This window comes from Pinus tabuliformis, chromosome 2_1 (assembly GCF_031772625.1).
Source record: "Pinus tabuliformis cultivar Carrire ecotype Pingquan chromosome 2_1, CPIR1, whole genome shotgun sequence".
NCBI classification, from domain to species: domain Eukaryota; kingdom Viridiplantae; phylum Streptophyta; class Pinopsida; order Pinales; family Pinaceae; genus Pinus; species Pinus tabuliformis.
In genome coordinates, this window is record NC_142299.1 from 649219214 (window position 1) to 649242290 (window position 23077).

The 23077-nt window shown below is 35.8% G+C and overlaps 1 protein-coding gene across 5 annotated transcripts in view; it reads right to left on the minus strand.

Moving 5' to 3' along the window:
- Positions 1 to 14908, minus strand: part of LOC149202255 (uncharacterized) — a 129783-nt gene extending 114875 nt beyond the window's left edge. The window contains exons 1-4 of one of the 5 annotated variants that reach the window (XM_089403144.1): positions 14471 to 14908; positions 4716 to 4974; positions 4542 to 4578; positions 4264 to 4369 (exon numbers count right to left, since the gene is read on the minus strand). In XM_089403144.1, the coding sequence (XP_089259270.1) occupies positions 4264 to 4369; positions 4542 to 4578; positions 4716 to 4974; positions 14471 to 14599 (531 nt within the window). In that variant the 5' untranslated portion in view covers positions 14600 to 14908. The remainder of the gene's footprint in view (positions 1 to 4263; positions 4370 to 4541; positions 4579 to 4715; positions 4975 to 14470) is intronic. The other 4 variants (XM_089403146.1, XM_089403145.1, XM_089403143.1 and 1 more) reach the window with 4 other exon arrangements.
- Positions 14909 to 23077: the final 8169 nt, after the last annotated feature.

Below are 23077 nucleotides of genomic sequence, written 5' to 3' on the forward strand. Positions count from 1 at the left end.
AAAGTAGTATTTTAAATCTCACTCAAAATCCAGCAGACTTATCAATTTTTCAGGATTTCAAAATTGAGGGGATTGTAATGTTTTCATTGCATTTTGTTATGTTCTAAGTTATGGAACTTGTATTTAATCAAGAGCACCAAGCCCTCTATGTACCTTGATGTTATTGACACTGGTTGTCCAACTCCTCTATCATGACCCTACTAAAAATGTAGCCATCACTCAAACAAAATCTTGACTTGTATGCTTCTTGGGATTCTCTTTTACCCGGGAGAAATGGCAATAGCAACAAGCGCTAGGGTTTACATCGCCACCGCCGAGTATGCAGAGGACGGATTTCACCAGAATCCGCAGGCAGCTGTGTTTTCTTGCAATCAATTGAGGGGCTCATGGAAGAACCGGCCGGCAAGGTTAGCCGCTTGCGCCCTCACGATGGACCTCCTGGACAGAGCACGGGCAACCCTCATGAAGAACCCTCTGTGCAAAATAGTTGGTACACAGGTAAACCCCTGCCTCCATTTTACTGGTAGGATGCAAAGTACCCAGATCAGGGATCTGGCAGCAGATCTAAAGCAAGATTGCAAGGGCGCAATGGAATATGCGAATGGCAAAGCGTCTAGACCAAGCACACGCAGATCACATGATATCTCTACTGGATGCGCTGGATCTGACGAATTACATATCAGATCAGCTAAGATAGCGCGCGGAATAGGGCTGTTCGGAGGAGGACGTCTCTCTCACACTGTGAGACGAAATATAAACCCTGGATCTGCTATTATCCCGCCAGATCTGGCTTACAAACCAAGAAACCAGGAACTGGTAAGGGTAGATCCATCGGGATACAAAGAAAAACAGCCAGATCCAATAAAACGAGGTATCCTCAGGACCGATCTAAGCCGTATGGACGCAGGCCTGATCCAGATTTTCATCAAAACGATTGAGGGCAAACACTTATGCGTGCAGCTCAGTAAAGGAATGAGCATCAATGCGTTAAAAAAAGAGATCCAGGGTCACCTTGGAATCCCAGCGCAATACCAAAACCTCATATACTCAGGTTACAGTCTGCAGGAAAATCATACTCTACAGCACTACGGCATCACCAAGGATTCAACCATTATTCTCAATCTCCGGCTGAGAGGTGGAAGCACAGGGACCAGCTCTAAAAATGCAAGCTCCTTTCGGGATGCAGTGAAAGGAGGGGAAAAAATGAAAAATAAAGCAGCTCCACCAACAGAACTACCAGGTCCCTACATCGTTGAACAAAAACCAGAATCACCAACGCTATTAGTCTCCATGCCTGAGGTAACCAGTCTATACTCTGATCTATCTAAAAGTGCAGTTATTTGTAGATTCAATGGTTTCTGGCCAAAATCAGATGCCCTGCACCAGTGGATCTATACAACATGGACTACAAACTGTGAAATTTACCTATGCCCCAAAGGGTACTTCATAGTAAGATTCAACTCAGAACAAGAACGAGACAGCATCATCAAACAGGGGCCTTGGTTCTGGGGCAGTGCTGGCCTCTTTCTCACTCCCTGGTTTTCTGAGTTCGACGCCAACACAATGAAAGTCTCTACGATGCCTGTGTGGGTAAGGCTACATGGCCTGCCACTGCACTTTTGGCATCAAAAGGTATTAGCTGCTATTGGGAATACACTGGGGAAATACCTAAAGATGGATGAAGAAAGAGCTATCAGGGGAATATTCACATTCCCCAGAATATGTGTAGAAGTGGATCTGAGTCAGGGACTACCTGACCGCATCACACTAAACTTCAATAACTCACAATGGATACAACAACTTGACTATGAGAACACAGCATTCCGATGCAGGGGATGCATGCAAACAGGGCACCTCCAATATGACTACCCATATGCTCGAAAGGACCCCAGGAGAAACAAGAAACAGCAGAAAAAGCCTAAAGGCTGGCAGCACACTGACCCTTTGGAAGAAGAAGACATAAATGAGGAGCCTACAGAGACCCAGACAGAACCTGATTACCAAATGAGACAGAGATATACACAGGGAGAGAATGCCATAACTACTCACTTGGGGCCTCACTTAACAGGACTGCAACAAGAGCCACAAATGGAAATAAGCGGCATCAAACGAACCCATGGATCAGAAGGCTCGGAATCGGACAAAGAACTACAACTGATCCCAACAGAAAATCAGCTAACCATTATTACTTCCACTCCCGACACCGGTGGTTGGCGACGTGTGGAGAAGAAGAAGGGAAGGAAAGAATAGTCATGCTGCACCAGCTCTCATATACTCACATATTTTTCTCTATTTTTGTAGCTTCCTGTCTTTACAGGAACTGTCATCTACTATCTTGTGTTTTTATCTATGTTTGCTGCCTGTCAATACAGGTACAGCCATCTGAATATGCCTCTGGCATCTACAAAATGTAATTTTATCAATTTGAATAAAATTACGATTTTTTCCAAGGGGAAAAAATAAATCTTGACTTGCCATGCTACGTTTTTTCTATTTTATGTTAATGCTGAGAGGGTGATATTAATGACAAAGATCCCAAGAGAGGCAATGATTTTGACGATAAGTAGGTATTTGTTGTAGCATGATTTTTTTGGATGTTAAGAGACCATCTAGAGCCTATTTGTTGATGTATTTTCGGTTCAGAGATGGATTACTCGATGTTATTTTGGTTATGTGCACCTTTACATGCTATATAAATGTGAACTTGTAGTTTGTGGATCTCTGGTTGATGAAGTTTATAACTACTACATGAATGATGTTATATGGTGTAATCCATATTTTTATGTTTTTTATCACTAATTCATCATTCTACATGTTTTTGTCGACACATATGCATCAAAATTTTTTAAAATATATATCATATAAAATTCACTCCCAAAATCACTCCTCATCCCAAAAGCTTTTGAAAATGTGGCTTCCAGCTTCCGCTCCCAGACAGCCATGGATTAACGGGACAGCAAGCTTTCATGCTATTTTTTATAACCTAATTCTTTGATGTTGGAGATCCCAGTAATGATAATGAATTATATATTTGTCGCTCATGCTCATCAAGACAGAGATGTACTCTTAATCAGAAGATGAAAGGCCAATTCTACCAGATCTGCTACATCGAAATATCTAGGTCCACATTTAACATGAATTGGATTTTAAAGAAGCGAACATGGAAAAACACAGATGTATCACTTAGCAACTTCTGACATAATAAACCCCGTGGAATAAATCAGTGGTTAAGTGATTCCCGGTAGACTTATCTGCAAGCTCCATATGATGGACACATCATAATGACAGACAATCCTGACGAACTTAAGTGTTGCATTTCTTTCGGTTCCTATACCCTAAGCTGGGACAATCCTGACGAACTAACTTATTATATTTAGTGACTCCATGCTTACTATCAACTGGCTCAACAGTACTATTGTTTACAAAAACATAATTCTTTTGCCTATTACTGTTTACAAAAACATAATTCTTTTTCCTATTCTAGAAGAAATCAAGAAGATCATCGACTCTACTACCACTTTCTCTTGTTCTCATATATACAGGGAAAGGAACAGAATTACGGACAGCCTTTCCAAAAAAGTCCCAACATGGAAAATGGTCCGTGGAGTATACTAGAACAAGTAAATGTACAGGTTTTTGAGTATTATCATCGTCCTTAGAGGGAAAAACAGCATGCTACAGTTACAGATTAATATGGAATCTCCAGTTTCTTGTGTGTGGACTTTATATGTCGATGATTACAGTATTTCCTTTTTTGTCAGTATACTCACGGATCTGTTTTAGGGCTGAGATGTATATGCTACATAATGGACTGATATTAACAGTTTTTGTCAGTTTTCAGCTGTTTTTTTTGTATCCTTTTATGAACGACAGTGCTGTCAAAATGTATAAACTCTCTTATGTAAAAATGCTGACGATATGAAATGGTTAAAGAATACACACTTATTGTGTATATGCAGAATGTAACATTCAATCATATTTTATGAATAATAATACAGGTTTTTTTCTCTGGAAATTAACCTAAAAAAAAAACTAACGAAATGATCTAACTGACCATTTTTGTTTCCAATAAAAAAGAGGAATGCCAGGCTGCCCGGCATAACCATAAACTAGTGTGAATTGAGCTTAATACCCAAGTCTAAGGAATCAGATTTTCTCGCGACCGTTGATGAAATTTTGGTAAGCGCTGATATATGAATGATCTTAAATAACATATATGACTAATCAGGGACCTGCCTTTCGGCTTTTGCTAATAAAGCTCACCTGCATAATTTCAAGCACCACAAGGTAGGCACGGATATCTACATTCTTATACCCCCAACCCTCGAGATCTGCTAAGATGACGAACTTTTCCTGTCCTCTTGGCATACTGCAAAGATTGAATAAGCATTATTCTTAGTACAACCATCTTCTGAATTTTTCCTTTGCAATCTGATATCAGAGTGCATATCATTGGAATATTAAGACTATGGACTATCCATCGAATACCACAAAACTCCCTTATATAGGTAAAATTATGATTTGCCTCTTTCAGAAATTACCAGGCACATATTTTGTCAAAACCATAGACAACTAGCCCTGCAAAAAGAGAATAATAAGTTAGCGTCCCCCAACACATCAACGAGTACAAAGCATTCAGAAATCCGATGATTTATAAATATAGGACTTAAAAGATTTATTTAGATGGAATGCAACGGTTTACCAATGCTACTTACGTTTGAACTCCTCAAGATCCCTGTCGAAGGCATTATGCCTTGCAGCGAGAATCACTCCAATGGGGCGCCTTTGTTTGTCCAGGCCTTGAATAAAAATCTTATTCTTCCTGAGTTCATTGGAGACCTCTGACTCTGGAATATAGCCAAGGGGCACAAATGCTCGCTTCCACTTTAGATATTTCAAGAAAAGCTCAGATGCTTTTCCCACGTTCAAATCTCGTGCACGCAGAAAACGTCTGAGAGTAGCATCATCTGTAGCCTTCATCAACAAATTATACCCTTATATAAGTTATTTGCACATTTTGCACTCTATGCGTACTGATAGAACAACGTGGCAGATTTACATAATATTATCAATTGACAAGCTAACAAATCAAGTACGTTGACTATAAGTGCTGCAAATATTTGGCAGTAAACTCCATGCTTACTGGTAGACTCCCTCATCTGGATCAGCAATTTTCTACCAACGTCCAGCCTTATTGATATGTCAGCCCATCTAGTTCAAATTCATAGATTAACAAAGTATTATCTGCGGTTTTCTTACTTTGAAAATATATTGCAAAGCCTTCGTAGAACATGTTAAATATGTAGATTTTTAGTGGGCCTCAGCTTAACATAAAACACAGTAGCAGGTTTCCTACCTTTTCATGCTGGCTTCCATAACAGAAACTTGCATGAAACATGCCTCGGTGATGCTCTGGGTGATTTCCTACTTTTTCATGCTGAAGTCCATAATAGAAAGGTGATGCTCTGGGCTCAAACATAGTTCTGTGCTTACGGCACTCATGTGTAACCATGGCGTGCAAGGTCTTACTGGCCATGGCTAGAAATTCCAAACTAAAATATAGACATGCCTCTGTGGAATAAAAATAAATCAAAACCCTTTTAGCTATGTCCATGTCACTGTTCTACTCTCCCTGAAAAACCATGCCTTGGTTTTATTCAGCATCAGGTTCTAGCTCCTAAAACATAGTGGCAGATTTCCTACCTTTTCATGCTGAATTCCATAATAGAAACTTGCATGAAAAGTAAGGAATATCTGGTAGATTTAGGATGTTGCGAACATTGTTAATATTTTAGGACCCAAACCTTTGGTGGACAACTTGCTACTCTATCATGAGATTTCTCTCTTGGTCCTAGGGCCAGATGATTTCTGTAGTGGGATTGCAGTTTGATATGTTTAAACTTTAGGCTTTAGAACTTAGATTTCTCTCTTGGTCCTAGGGTTTTTATTCTCATGAGCGAGATGATTTCTGTCGTGGGATTGCAGTTTGATATGTTTAGGCTTTATAACGTAAATCTTAGATTATATCTGTTTTCATTTTGTTTTTATAAAAGTTGTTCTTGCATTCTAACTTTGTCTTGATTCAGACATAGTAGTTCCATCGACCTTGTTATATTTATTAGTTGGAACAATTAACTTATATTGGAAAAATATACACTTATGTACCCAAGTACTGCACTTGAACATCAGATGTGGCCAAAAGTGATGTATTGTGTTTATTACTGAGTTTATATATATATATATATATACACTAAAGGATTATTAGATAAATAAGAGGTTTTTGAATGAATGGAAATTAGAATATTAGACAAATGAGAAATTTTTGAATTAATGGAAATTTGGAGATTGTTTTATTAGTGCGGTGTACTTTATAACTGGTGCTTAACCATATATGTATTTTTTTAAATTAATTAATTATATATATAATTTTTAAAAAGACATGTGTCAACTATATATATATATATATGAAATGAAATGATATTTTAAGGTCCACTAGACTAAAAATAGTCTATGAGACCATTAGTTCCTTGTTTTTTTCTCTTTGCAATTCAGTGCTTTTCCGATTCAAATTGATGATGAGCTGACTCAACCTACCAACAATCCCCTCGCTAAAAAGACAATGCCAAAAAACTGATGCTAACATGTTCTCATAACTTTCTCTGGTCCACTAGACTAAAAATAGTCTATGAGACCATTAGTTCCTTGTTTTTTGCTCTTTGCAATTCAGTGCTTTTCCGATTCAAATTGATGATGAGCTGACTCAACCTACCAACAATCCCCTCGCTAAAAAGACAATGCCAAAAAACTGATGCTAACATGTTCTCATAACTTTCTCTGATGTCTTTGATTGCATCACATTCCAAAATGAAATATTTTTCGGATTCCACGGCCCCAGCCGTGCAAAATGTACACACCCATTCTTCCCAAGCTTCTTTAGGCCTTTTCCACCGTCCTGTTTCACACCGAAGTTGATGTGAGTTGGTCCTTAATTGAGCAATAAGAGCTTCTTTAGGCCTTTTCCACCGTCCTGTTTCACACCGAAGTTGATGTGAGTTGGTCCTTAATTGAGCAATAAGAACCTTTTCCCTCCACCAAATGCTAGCTCCAATGAATTATATAACATGTACCAACTAAGTTGAATAGAAGTTGCAAAATATACCTCTTGACGTGTATATATATAATTTTAAGGACATGGATCAACTCCAAATTGAGTATGGGCTATAAAATACATCTCTTGACAGAACCATAAGATAATCTCCAAATTTCTTTTCATTCAAAATTTATATTCACTAAAGAAAAAAATATTGTTGACTATAATCAAAAACAAAATCAAACATACATATTTGGTTAGTTTTAATTAAAAGCATTATAAAACATCAATAATCTCACTCTCACTATGTTACAACCCAATATAAGAGATGTGTAATTCCTTCTATATTAGCATAGAGTTGATATCTGATATTTAGAAAGAAAAAAAAATATTTCACTCTCAACCATAAATAAAATATTTTGATGTCCATATTAAATAATATAATTTTATATCAACTTTATATAAAAAGATAAAATAATTGAAAAAAAAAAATCTTACATTTGCACTTTTAAGTACGAGGAAAATGTGTAAATCTTTTACTGTTCTCCAAACTCACATGCATGGAAGAGATGTTGTCCTATCCTATTATGTTATGTAAACATTTTGACTCATCAAAATAGCCAAAATAAAATAAAAAATACTACGTTCTTATTTGTAGTTACGGTATTATTTTTTTAGTTAATTTTTGTTAGGTAGTTAAGGGAAACTTGACTTGGTTAAGTTAATGGTGATTTTTGAGCTCCATATTTATGAGAACCTATGGTATTGCCCAAGGTATTCATGTGGAATATAGCCTATTTAAAGGGGGATTAAACCAGCCTATATCCATTTAACTCCAGATCTACCAAGCACGGAGATGAATCAAATTTCTTTTCACTCTAAAAGAGGTTTGCATCTCAATAAATTTCTTGGTGCTTGGTAGATCCAAAGTTAAGATGGATCTAGACTCGTTTATATAGAAAGGGAATTAAAATATATATATATATATATATATATATATATATATATATATATCTTGATCATAAATAAAATATTCTAAGACTCGCTATAAATAAAATATATTTATATCAATGTAATATATGGAGAAAAATAATTAAAAGATAAAATATATTTAATAATAAGAAAGATGTATGATGCATTCAATAATATGAAGTTAATATGTGACATGTAAAAAGTATTAATAATAAAAATAAGTTTAATGTGAAACATAAAAAAATATTGTTAAATCAAATGTTTCAATATCATATGTAAAGAGCCTTTCATATTTAGCATGGAGTTGATATATAGTGTTCACATAAAAATCAATTCAAATCCATCTTAATCCCAAATCTATCCAATAATGAAATAAATTAAATCTCTTTAAAATATAAACTTTATTAAAAAAAAAATACACTTCAAAATAATTAAAACCTCTCTTTTTTTTTTTAAACCAACCTCAAAATAAATCATACTAATATATTACCCAGTGCTTTATTGTGTGTATTCTTTATAATCATTGACATATATGATTATTGATATTAGACATTGATAACATAGCAAACCTAAATCACCATTAGCAAAACACTTTAAGGGTTGTAAGCAACACGATCAATGGGGTTGAGGGGTTCTTGTCAAAATTGGGTGGCAATTCTGGGAATTTGATTTTCACATATAATGGAGACAGCAGGGTGGCAATCGTGGGAATTTGTTTTTCACGCGGGATATTTAAAATATCCTCTTCTTTTTTTCAAAATATGGTTTTATAAAAAGAGGAATAATCCACACCCTAAATTTTCTTTCAAAGAACGCAATGGCTTTGTTTTGTTTCCGCATATATGTTGAACAATCTCGTTATATACATATGGTCAATACCTTCATACAGAAAAATGGTTGATACCTTCATACAGAAAAACTACTACATGGTTTATAATGCTTCTCCATGGGAAAGATGTGGTACAAAAAGGCATGATAGGTATAAGGAAAAGCATGGAAAATCGGAAATCGTCCCCTGGGTGGAGGAAGGCATTATGCAGCGTGGACGAATCATGAACAAGGGCGGTGCTGCAGGAAAAATTAACTCTTCAAGTTACGCAAGACAGGAAGCTCTGAACATGAAGTATGAAGACGATTTACAGGCACGTACAGAATGGATGTGAGTTACAAGCAATCTGTCGAACAGGGCAATTCATATACTAGTGTCTGAACTGTGATTGTGCTTTGTTGAACCCTGGGACCTAGGTGAACTCTGGAAAACGAAAATTCATTTGAACTTCGATATTGTACTTGGAACCCTGGTCGAAATCGAAGAAGAACTGATTGAAAGAAGTCCGAGTGCTGCATTGTAGGGTGGGGTCATTCTGACCTAGTTTGCAATTCACTGACTGGCTGAACCTTGGTCCCTTTGTGGTCAATCTCTTGGCTAGCTTGTGACCATTATCCGCTCTTGTGGTTTCTAACTACCCTCTCTCTGTGTTTCTCTGTGCAGGTGGTCGAGGTGTGTGACAGCCCTAGGTGCAGTTTCTTCCCTAGCTTTCTGTGTCTATTAGGGTTCTCGTACCCGTGATTTGCTCCATTTACTTCTCCAGCTTGGCAGTTGCTTCAGTTGTGATCAATTTCTTCTCACGCTTGCACGGCTCCATCTCTTTATGCAAGTGTGGTCAGGTTTCCTTCTGTCTGCAAGATCCTCCTCCTGAAGGTCCACCCAGATGTTGCGTTTGGCATTTCTCAGTTTTCGATTTGGCCCCTAAGGCCCCTTCTACTCGATGTATGAGTTCCTTAGATGGAGACTGGGATACTAATGTTGAGTCAATTGATGTTATTATAAATCCATATAACAAATCCCCAATTACCGAGGATAGTTAAAGGGAGTTTTAAAGGAATTTCCTTTGTAGATCTCATGTTTGCCCATGACCCCACCGTCAGCTGCCAATTTGGGAGATATTGCAATGAAAACTTTTCAAGCCACATGGATTCAAGGTTCAGAACAAGAATTGGGAATTTAGCCGCTACGCTGGCAACAATAGCAAGAAGTGGCATGTCATAAGAAGGCTTTTTACTTCAAACAGTGCGCTATCAAGCATAAGGTGACTTCAATGGCCTCCCCCCATGTGAGCGTACGCATAAGGAGGTGAACAAGGATAGTATCAGTTATACCATAAGAAGAACTGGGGTCTAGATGGACGATCATGTCCATCAATGTCCCTCTCTGAACCAGAGTTTTTCACTGAACGCCAAGCAAACCCCTCTTGTTGAGCTCAAACTCTGAAACACGGTTGGGTGAAATTGACACTGATTTTTGGGTGATAAAGGGGTAAAGCCTATTGCTGAATCATTCAGGAAGAGAGTTATCAATCCGCGCATTTCAGAAGAATGCGTCTCAAAAAGGAGCTCTACAAGTGGTATGTTGATAATTGGGGACCTTGAGGTTGGACAGTGGAATCCTTCTGGAGCTTCAGCAAGGCTTATCTCTATGTAGTCTTAGACAAGGAAGAGGTAGCTCAATATGTGTCCTTGAAGAGGGTATGTATGATCGTTGATGCTTTGGCATACGTGCAGCTGGAGGATGAGACTTTCAACCCAGAATTTTCATCACAAATTGGATGGAGTTCCCTTGCGTACCTAAACACTTTGGCCTGAAATGGATTGTGCAGAGATTCGGTTGCTTGCTTGTTAGAGACAAATGTGGATCGCAGTCTTTGAGGTCTAATGCTAGAGTTTGTGTGGAGGTAGATATTTCAAGGCAGCTTCCTTCAGAGATTTGGCTTTTGTTCAACATATCCGCACATGTTCAAAACATTTTATATCTTTACCTCCTTAACTATTGTTTTGCTCGTTTATCTCCTCATTTTATTAATGATTGTCTCTCGCACAAGCCAGAAACACTCATGCTATTCTTTCACATAATTATTCCATTGATAAAAATAAAACTAGTAAACCCAACAAATGAATCTCAAGGATGACACGTGGAAAATAAAAGAAAGAAGAAAACGCAGGTGCCAAAGAAGGATGCAATCCCAATTCTTTATGATATGCCATATTTAAGGGGGAACTTGCAGAGATGTCAATGGCACGCACCATATTTTTCTTTCCCCAAGGATGGTTGAGCATAGTGGTGATTCTAGTATAGTGGTGATTGTCCTTGATGGATTGTGTGGTTGATGCTCTTGCTGGTCTTGGTTGCTTTCTGCATCATCACATACTCCTTGGTGTTGATTGATGGAGATAACATGCTATGATGGTGCTAGTCTTTTCTTCATGGTACTAGTTTTTGCTTCATGGTGTTGTTCATTCACATGGAGGCTTATCTCATGGTGTTATTGGGTGATTATTTTGGAGGAGTGCCTCATGTTTTTCGTGTCTATTGTGCTCTATTGACGAGATTTGACAAAAAATACAAGCGATTTCATTAGGTGCCTACCACTCTGTCACCTTTGGGAGCACTCACTGGTGATTCAGCTAGCATTATGTGTTGATTTTGTATTAATAACCTTTGTAATATGTGTGGTCACCTTTATAGTGAGACACGTGCAAGCAGAAGAAAGAAGCAAGTAAACCAGAAGGCAGCATTGAAAGCAACATCAGGTCAAAAGCAAGTCCTAAGTTTATCAAAAATGGAATGAGTACTTCAAAAAAAAAAAAGGAAGCAAATAGAAAACTTGATCAAGGAATACAGGGATGTTTTTGCTTGGTCATGTGATGATCTAAAGGCATATAAGAGGAAAATTTTCCAGCATATTAGTCCTTTAAAGAAAAATGCCAAGTCATTTAAGCAAAAATTGAGATGAATAAATGCAAAGTTGTCCCCTCTTATAGCTAGAAAGAGTTGCAGAAGATGCTACTGGCAAAAATTATTGCACCCACGATACATTCATCTTGGGTAACTAACTTCTTGGTAGTGAGAACGAAGAACAAAGAAATCAGGTTGTGCATGGACTTCAGGAACGTAATCAGTTGTCTCTGAAGAGCAACTACCTGTAACCGCAAATCTAGCAGACCTAGTGCGAAGCTTCACTAGGCAGGTCCAAACCTTTGGGCAACAAGAGATCAGCTACCACTGTCTCCTCAACAGCCTTTCTCCAACCATTTAATGGTATTTAAATCACAAGGGAGGCTTCCCTATGTAGATCACCTACGGATATTCAATAAGAGGGGTTTAGGGTGATAAATGAGGTCTAATGATTGGGATAAGATATTGACAAAGTCTGAAGGGCTAAGACAGTGTTTACCAAAGTACCAGTACTCCGTCCCTAAAGTTTAAACCACTTTAAGAAATTAGAGGGCTTTTATAAATTAGGCTTTTATTTATTTTTAATGACAGGCCATGCGATGTCATATAACAGCCAGAGGAAATAGTCCTACAAAGATAAATCAACAATGGATCATGGCTATCAAAGGCACAACAGACTGGGCCCTGGAATATACCAAGAGCAGTGAAATAACGTTGCTTGGATACTTGATTAGCATTGGGATAGATGCATGAGTGTCAGGCAATCTACATGTGGTTATGCTTTCCGCATGGGAACAACTATGATCCATTGGAGCAACAAGCAACAGAGAATTGTTGTGTTGTCTTCTAGGGAGGTAAAGTATAAAGGAATATTCAATGCAGCTTTGAAGGAGTTTGGCAAAAGGAGAAACTGGTTGACACTGGAGTTGTAAAGGAGAGACCAACAACACTTCTCTGTGACAACCAAGGAGCAATCCAACTAGTTATGATTGTATTATTTCATGCAAGAAGCAAGTATATTAAAGTGCAAGTTCATTCCCTGAGAGAACTAAAGGAAGATAGCCAACTATAGATGCAGATGTGGAAAACGACAAATTAGTTAGCAGACATATTTACTAGTAACTAAACACCTGAGAAGAGATCAATTTTAAAAGTTTGGAGAAAAGTTAGGCATGAAGGAAAATAATTCTCCATAAGTATTACTATTGGAAATAGTAATAAAAAAGTTATTATACGTTGGATGTAACTTTGTATTAGCATATTTGAAATAGCACAAGCATAGATGTAGCATTGGATCTTAGATGACAGTGCCACTATTAATACATGATCAGTTTCAGCATGCTAAAGTTTCTGGCATGAAAGAGTTATGTCGCCAGACATTTTTGACACGGGATCTGATTTGGCATGGCAAAGGTAGCATGCCAAGATCATTGACATGGTGTCACTTGCTGGCCTGGATTAGACCATCGGTAAAGATTTAACTGGGTAAAATTTGAACCATGAACTAGTCAACTTTATAGTTAAGAAATTGAGCGCCAACCTTATTTTATGGAAAGCGCAGAGGACCTGAACAACTTTGATCCTTTAATTGGTCGATTTTGGTAACCCGTCTAAACCTATATATGTAATTGCCTCGTTCGTTTGAGGCCAATGGACGGTGCAATGGTGGCATTGCATTATGAGCCATTAGGGTTATAAATCTATGAGCTTGGGCCATAAGTTCATTGTTAACCATTGGAGCTATAAGATTTCTTGTGTGGGACACAGAGCCATACAACAAACTTGAGAAACCCTTTGTAGCAAATCTGTCTTGTAACGTATATATTGAACATTTGCAACTTTTTAATGAATGAAAAGCTAGCATTTCTGTAGTTTCTAACACAATGTTCTATTTGTGATTGAATGATTTACTGTTATTGTTTCTGAGATTATTGCTTACAAAAGTATTTATTTGCCCAAGTGTGAAACATCTAGATGTTAGCACAGAATTGTTACGCACAGTTATATTAGTGTCATCTGCTAAAGACTAACCCAGATCTGTTGCCAGTGCTAATCTACAAAAGAGGTGCATTGTTTTGCAGCACAGTGCTGCAGGTCATAAATCCGCATTAGTTTCAAAGATTATTAGGTTGGTGAGGCCCTGAGAGAGTTCTTAGTCTTTTCCCCTGAAAAATTTTGTATGTTGGCCTATGTGCTACCAGTAATATCTGTGTAATGGAAGGAAAATTGCAAACTAATCTATTCAATCCTATGTTTAGAAGTGCTTTCTTATGATCTATGCACTAGAAGGTGTGCCATTATGGATCCAAGTCCAATTCAACAATCATACTCAACCTCCTCCATTTCCTCGTGGATGCAAATTGCTCCAATATATTAGTTACCCATCTCACTTGATTCAAATTATTGATCTAATAGTCATGATTTTGTCCAACACAAATCTCAACATTTACTCTTTGGTTTTCCGTTTAATCCTCTCTCAGAATTACTATGTGAATTGCCCAGAATTAAATCATTAAATCATTAACTATGTATCAATTAAATCATTGCCCAGAATTTTAAAAACTGAATGCTCCTTCCAAATGTAAAGCATTCAAATATGACCACACTGTTGACGAAAACGTGTATTCAAAATCTGCTGAAAATATGAATGAAGGGCTGCATTTTGTGTCAGATACCTTTGCAGATGAGTCCTTAGCTTCGACAATACTTCTCATCAAATTCACTCTGCTTTGCTCTAATTTATCCTCTTTGGAACAGCTGACCGCCTTCTCTGCTCCATTTTCACGATGACTGCTTGAACCCATTTGGAGGTACTCTGCTCCTCTTTACCACTAAAACCTATCTGCAAATTTGGCATGATAGGATAGCCAGGACGGAAGGAGATCAAGAGCATGGATGGCAATGCTCTGCGCATTTATTGTGAATGGCGAGGGACTTATTCTCGAGTGAATTTAATTTACTATGTCCGAGCTTCCGGCACACTTCTGGCAGGCGTCCGGCACATTCAATGTGGTTCATTCAATGGGGGAGGAAAAACGCTATTAGATATGATAGCAGTGTCACCTACCCAGTACTCGCTTAACCATGGTCGGCAAGGAAAATGCGTCCAACATTGGGGCTGGGGCTGGCCCAGCCTAGTTGGGAAAAAGAAAACCAGAAAGTGAGAGATGTCTTCTGTCATCAAATTATGATGTAAAAGACGTAAATTGATGATGGCAACTTTCCGAAGTTTTGAATTGAATTTTGATTAGGTGAAATCTTTAATCATTCATATTGAAAATCTTGTTTGTGTAATATTAAATATCATATTCTAATTTTTAATTAAAATATAAAGTTTAATGTGTTATAATTTTTTTATTGATAATTAATAATAGGGAACACTAATATGTGAATGTCTTTATTAGATTTTTTTCATATATTTATTATTAAATTTAATAATTCAATAATTATTAATAAATTTGTTTAAGAATATATATAATAAAAAATAAAATATAATTATGGAGAGGTGTTATCTCAATTATTTGTGAATGTTTGGTTAAATATTTTGTTTTTTTATGTTATTAGAAAATAAATTATAATATTTTTTTATTGTTAAGTTTATAATTTAATTAATGTATAAGGTTAGTTTAACTGGTTGAAATTTCATTGTTAAAGCATTTTGTTATTTGAAAGTTATGTGTTCAATTTTCCTTTGTGCTTTTAAAAAGGAAGTTTAGTAAGTTGATAATTATTAATAAATTTGTCTTATAATTATTTTTATAATATATAAATATTAAAAATATATTCTTATTGTTTAATTTTGATTGAATTTAGTTAAAATTAATAAGAAAATAAAATATTAAATGTAATAATTATATATAGAGATGGTGATTCGGTGTTGTATTAAGGCACTTAAAAAATATATATATATTATTGTTTTAATTTTGATTGAATTTAGTTAAAATTAATAAGAAATTAAAGTATTAAATGTAATAGTTATATACTTATCACTGAATTTAACTAGCATATATCCATTTTAACTATGAATCTACTAAGTGTCAAGAGGGATCAAATCTCTCAAGTTTAAGGAATTGTTTGCATGTCAAAACATTTGTTTGCCCATCAAAATATTTGGTTGAGCTTTGCTCTTGGTAGATTCGAAATCAAGATGGTTCTTTGTTGATTTTGAGTGCATATATATATAGTCAAGAGGGATCAAATATATATATAATTTCTTCTTAAGAGGTCATGGGTTCAAAGCTAGAGGGGTAGAATATGTGTCTTTTCTAGCAATCAAATAGTTGTGTAGATGTGGGTCACTTGTCCCATATACAAAGGGGTGTTATATACCAATTCAGTGTCTAACTTAGCCATGACCCATATATATATATATATATATATATATATATATATATATATATATATAAAATTCACATTCTACATATTAAAATGTTAATGAATGTCTCAATCGTAAAAGTAGAAAACATATATCCATTAAACTCTATATATATAATTATTTTTGTTGTAAATATTTTTTTAAATGTTATATATGTCTGTGTGCGCAAGTGCGTGCATGCCCTAATCATATTTAGAAGTAGAAAACATATATCCATAAGACTCTATATATAAGTATTTTTGTTATAAATATGTTTTTTTTTAATGTTATAACAAAAATAATTGTCTAAGGCTTCTTTTCAACTTAAGGTGGATGAGGATATGTTGACTTTTTTCTTCTTTTTTTATTTACCACCTAGATTGATTCTCAAGGGAATATACTTAGTCTTAATGCTTAATTAGATAGGCAAATTAATATATAAGCAAATTGTATTTAGCAAAATGGTCTATTTTAGACTAACATGTGTAATTCCTTTTTTTTCCTCAAATTAAATTAGATTCGTGCCACATGGCTCCCCGCCCACTAATTTCCTAGGGGTTTGAGATTATTCCAATTCTAATAAGTTCATATTCTAATTACATGGAGAAATTAATATATAAGCAAATTGTATTTAGCAAAATGATCCATTTCACAATAAGGTGTGCAATTCCTATTTTTTCTCAAGTTAACATTGACCATAACTTTTTTATACATGGTTAATGGTAAATGTGTACATTGGTAAGGCATTCTTAGTGTTGCAATAGATTTTTTGCTGAAGGCTTCTTAACCTTAAGGTGGATGAGGATTTGTTGACTTTTTTTCATTTTTTTAATTGATTATCTAGATTGATTCTCAAGGGAATATGCTCAGCATATGAGTCTTAATGATATATAATTCTTTTTTTTCTCAAATTAAATTAGGTTCGTGCCACATGGCTCCTTGCCCAAGAATTTCCTAGGGATTTGAGATTATTCCAATTCTAATAAGTTCATATTCTAATTAGATGGAGAAATTAATATATAAGCAAATTTTATTTAGCAAAAGATGTGTAATTATTTTTTTCCAAAGTTGACCCATAACTTTTTTATACATGGTTAATCAGGTAAATGTGTAAATGTGTACATTAGAAAGTGTTGCAATAGTTTTTCTTGATATATTTATAAAGTTTTTGGGTATATCAACCACATTAATATTTCTAATGTGGTTATACTAGTTATGTATAGAGATTTATATAGATATGTGTTTTCTACTTTTAAATATGATCACAAGCCTGAGTGTGTGTGTGTATATATATAACACTTTAAATATATATATATATATAGATATATAGATAGAATATTGTATGTCAACTCTATATTAAACAAGTGTAATATACAGGTATATATATAACACTATAAAAATGTAATATACAGGTATATATATAACACTATAAAAAATAATTATATATATAATAATATGTGTAATATATATACCTGCATATTACATTGTGTAATATATATATCTGCATATTACATTTTATTTATAGTGTTATATATATACTTGTGTAATATATATACCTGCATCTTACATTTTTATAGTGTTATATATATATACCTGCATAGTACACCTGTTTAATATAGAGTTGACATACAATGTTATATATATAATTATTTTTGTTATAAAAATAATTATAACAAAAATAATTATATATATAATATTGTATGTCAACTCTATAGTAATGTTGGCATTATGTTTCAAGTGTTGTCCTTGATGGCAACTCACTCAGAGGTTGGTACAGGTGCTCAGAGGTTGGTACAGGTGATGGCAACTTAATCAGAGGACACAGAGGACAGATCTCAGTACAGCAGGACAAGAAAGAGATATACGCAGGTTCAGCAAGGAGAATCAGCGTGTACACGCAGGTTGGCTTCAGTAAAAGAGCGTGTATGTTGAAAAGTACCTTTGGTCCGTGGCGGTTAGACCTTGGAAGTTGTGCCTATGGTTTTGGACCATAATGTCTCGACGGACGTGTTGATCCCTAGTTTCGAGGTTGATGGTATTGTGTTTCTATGGTTTTGGCTCTTGGTATTGAACAAGGCCTAAGGCTATATAAGGAGAAGATCACTAGGCAAAGAGATATGCATTGTGTGTCTGACGCAGTGAGAGGATCTGGTATTGCTGGTTATCTGTTCGGGACGTTTGGCAAGGGTCGGATCTGACAGCGAAGGCATAAGAATCTATTTCTAGATCTGCACGCGGGTTTCCTTTGGTGAAAGCGCGTATACACGCGGTTTTGGTACAGTGAAGTAGCGTATGCATGATAAGGTTTGATATTTCAGGTTGCTGCTGATTCTGGTGGTTGTTGCAGAGTTCTGGACTCTGGTTTGGGTTCTGTGTTCTTGATGACAGGGTTTCAGTGATTCAGTATTGGGTTGTTTAATGAATTATGATGCAAGTATAAGTTGATGATTGTATTGCAGTAATGTTTGTTTTGTACTCTTGGATCCAGTCTGAAAATTGATGAAACGTGGTCCCTGAAGGTTGTAGGATCAACACCTACGTACTAGTAAATGGATCAGCTAGTACAAGAGCTGAGGGGGTTGTAGCTCCCTTCCAGAAGTAGTTGGAAAACGAGAGAGGGTTGTAGCTCTCTGCAGGTTGTAGCCTGCGTACTGGTAAAGGACTGCACCAGTACATTGTAAAAGAAGTTTCTCATTAAAGAAGAAAGAGACGAATTGCAGCAGGTGGTTTTCACCCACATTGGGTTTCCACCTTATATCATGGTGTTCATGTGTGTGGCTCTTGTGTGATGTTCTGTTCTGTTATACTGCACCTGTTTACTGTTAAATTGCTTAATAATGTTCTGATGCATTTACTGAAGATTAAGCTAATTGAATTATAAGATCTCTGAGTATACGCTAGTTGCATTAGACACAGTCGCGTGTACACGCGGGTTCACTTAACTGAAGTCGCGTATATGTTTCTGAGTATGAAATTGAAAAGTTTTATCTGATCTGATAATACTGATTCACCCCCCCCTCTCAGTATTATTTCCAACAAGTAATACCTCTGTATTACACTTGTTTAATATAGAGTTGACAAACAATATTATATATATAACTATTTTTGTTATAATTATTTTTATAACAAAAATAATTATATATATAATATTGTATGTCAACTCTATGTTAAACAAGTGTAATATGCAAGGTTGCTAGTGTTGCCTCTTATGCAAAAAATAATTTATAATTTAAATTATATATATATATATACAATTGTTATAAAATAAAATTAAAATAAAATATTTTGATTTTGAAATGAGTTATGATTTTTTGGGCAAGTGGTATTGAGAAGTCATGGTACTAGCCCAGTGTATTGTAACAAAGTCTATTTATAAGTAAATAATATCTTTGATAAAATGAGGGTAAATATCCATGATTAAGAATCTTGTTATATTGTAAGTATTAAGTTTTAAGTTATAACAAAGTCTAAATTATTATGACAATAAAAAAATAAAATTAAAATTAAAAAAATTAATATATTTTTCTATATCTAAAAATTCAATTTAAAACCACATAAAAATAGTTATCGACCCATTAGAAAAAAACAATTTATATTTAAAAAGAAAACATATATATATATATATATATATATATATATATATATATTCAAAATATTTTTCAAACTTTAGTAAACTTCATAATATCTATTTAAAAATTTCAAAACTAAATGTGGAAAGAGAAGGTTGTCAGCTCCGCTTTTGATTGGCGTCGTCAGAGGGGGGCCCTCCCCCTCCTTTCTCCCCTCCTTCGAAAGATGAGGCGGCGAATTTCCAAGCATTGGTTTCTTCTCTGCCAAAGCGCCAGAAAACTGCCGGGAATCAATCCAAATTTATGAAAAGAAATGATGAAATTCGAGATATCACTTTGTCAGTTGGAGCTAGGCGCGCCAGTTGGCTTACTCAGAACAGGCTTGTTGGGACTCATAAATGTCATATTTTCATCCACCTTTTTCTTCACTATTCCTTACATTTCATCATCCCATTAACCTTTTATCATATCATCTTCATACATACATTTGGGTTTCACCTTCTTATTTTCCATTTTATTCATTTTTGAATCACAAGTGAATTTATGATTAATTACTAGAAAATATACATATTTTTATATATATCTCAAGAATATGTCAGTTTTGTGATGTGTAGGAAATATGTGAAGAATTAATTCCAAGAGACTTATCCATATCTCCTCCACCATATTAAGGAGATAATTATGCAAGCATATTCCTAAGGAGAAAAGCATGGAGGATTTGGTTGGCATATCTTATCCAATTCCCAAGGAGAAAAGCATGGAGGATTTGGTTGGCATATCTTATCCAAGATATGTGAGAGATTTATGGAGGGTTCAAAGGGATCATATTTTGTAATAATGGGAAAGTAGTTAAAAATGCTTGAGAGATTTGTGAGATCATATTTTGTAATAATGGAAAAGTAGATTAGTGGATGATCATTATGAGTTGTTACTCATCCCATTGTATAAATAGGAGTACAATCTCCTCCATTTGTAATCTGGAAGTTTTTGTAATCTTAGAATTTTGAAATAAAGGATCATACTTCAATTTTGCTTCTACATCTGAGTCTCCATTGAAGTGGTGTGCTTGTGGAGTTATGGAGGGCCCCCATGGCCTCACTTGCATGCTTATTTGTTTATAATTTATTTTATGTTTTTGTTTGATTTCAGCTTTCAAGTTTTGTTAAATGTTCTAATATTGGAAGAATCTTATTTGAAGGTGTTCTTGTAAGAGGACCGTAAGATTTCAAACAATTATTAGATCTAGTTTTATTTTATTTCAGCGTTTAATTTCTTATTAGATGTTCTAATGTTAGAAGAGATCTTGTAGAATATGTTCTTGTAAGAGAATCATAGATCTCAAACAATTGTTAGATCTAAGTTTGATTAGTTATTGAAAGAGATCTTAATGAATATGTTCTTGTAAGGGGACTTTAAGATCTTGGACAAATTAGGAATCTTTCTAGATCTATATATTTTAGATAAGCACTTCTAAGTTTACCTTCCTGGCTTGACATTAAATTAAACTCTAATTTGCATCCGCATTTTAGACCACAAAAGGCTCTAATAGGGAAGTTCACGGGCATGTGGCCCTCTCCAAGAACGATTAAGGCTTGGATCGAGAGCTCCTGGAAAGCAAAGATGAAAGGTAACATTGTTATCTTCGCAGTTGGGAATGGTTTTTTTGCAGTTTTATTTGAACTTCGTGAAGACAAAGACGTTATATTTCGCAATGGACCTTATTTTCTTAGGTCTCAAGGAATGTATTTAAACAAATGGACACTTGAATTTAACCCAGACGAAGACATTCGTACAATCATACCAGTCTAGGTTAAACTCCCTCGCATCCCTTTGTCATGCTAGAGTGATGATTGCTTTAGGGAAATTAGTAATGGCGTTGAAAATTTTGTCGATAAAGTTGAACTGAGGGGGTTTCGGTTTGCATGTGCAAAGATATGTGTGGAAGTGGACCTCGAGAAAGGGCTTCTAGTTGAAGTCAAATTAACCCTGGGAGAATGGAAACATAGGCAGATTCTGGACTAAGAACAAATCCCTTTCAAGTGCATACATTGCCATGAATATGGTCACTTTTGTAACACCCTCCTCCCACATCTACCCAAGTAACTAGCCAACCGGGGTAAACATGAGATGAGAGGCCACTATGATTGGATTCGACCTCCTATGTGACCTTAAGGAAGTGGAACCAACGGAAACATCATGCACAATCATTCGACATCAGCTTCAGAATCCTCAGGAGACATGTCAGCCACTCAGATAGCATGTCCTTGGGTCCCACTGATGTTATGGACATCTTAGGCATCACTCTCTTTTATGGTATAGGCTAGGGAGCGAACAAAAACCCAAAGTCGCTCTCACAGGTTTGCCTGCCAGCGACCAGAGACCAAAATTTCCAGTTATGTGCTAGCGACCCCGGGATTTAAGCCACTTTTTCAAGCCCAGAGCCCAGGTCACTGCCCGGAATGGAGTGATCGCTTTAAATTAGTAAAAGTACAGGGAAACAATGATGCAAAAGCAATAAGTTGAACAAGACCTTAACCCGACCCTTACTAGCCATGATAATAATTTCACCAAACATATCATCAACATGTAACCTACAAGTGTAAACAACATAATTAACTGTAGGGATCTCATACTTATCTAAGAATCATTATGAACCATTGTTCCCTCGTGTCATTTGTTTCATTATCATCTATTAGGTCATAGACACATTATCCATTCATATACAAGTAAAAACATGCTGAGAGCCACACATAATTGTTGTCATAAAACATACATACAACTAGCATAATATGAACAAAGATATCATAAACACATCAGCCATAAAATCCACATATACATTGGTACATTTACACATGAAAATCAAGGGAATGGATTGCTCATTAATGAATGCAACAAACCAACCAGAGATGGGACTACCCCGTTCCACTCAGCCATAACTTGGGCTGAGCATAGCCTCTCTTTAGTCAATCACCCCTATGCCATATTCCAAGCATGAATGTTGGACTCATAGAACACACAAAAAACACCAACAAGCATGGATGCCACCGGAGTTCTCAGCCTACACCATGAGGAATTCGAGTGCCTCCTAGTCTCTCAGACTTTACCGCAATCCATAGTTTGATCCAGGGATCACTAGGCCCTACATGAGACATACTCTCCAGGCTTTACCATACATCCCATCCCAGGACTACTAAGCGCAACAGAGAGAAAATCCACCTCTTGGCTTTAATGTATATCCCGTCATTCACAGGTAAGGATTCCTAGGCTCGCCAAGGCACATAGCCTGGCTTTACAACAACCCACAGTCTGGTTCAAGGTTACTAGGCCAGTGGATTTACTATGATCCACAGTCTGGTTCA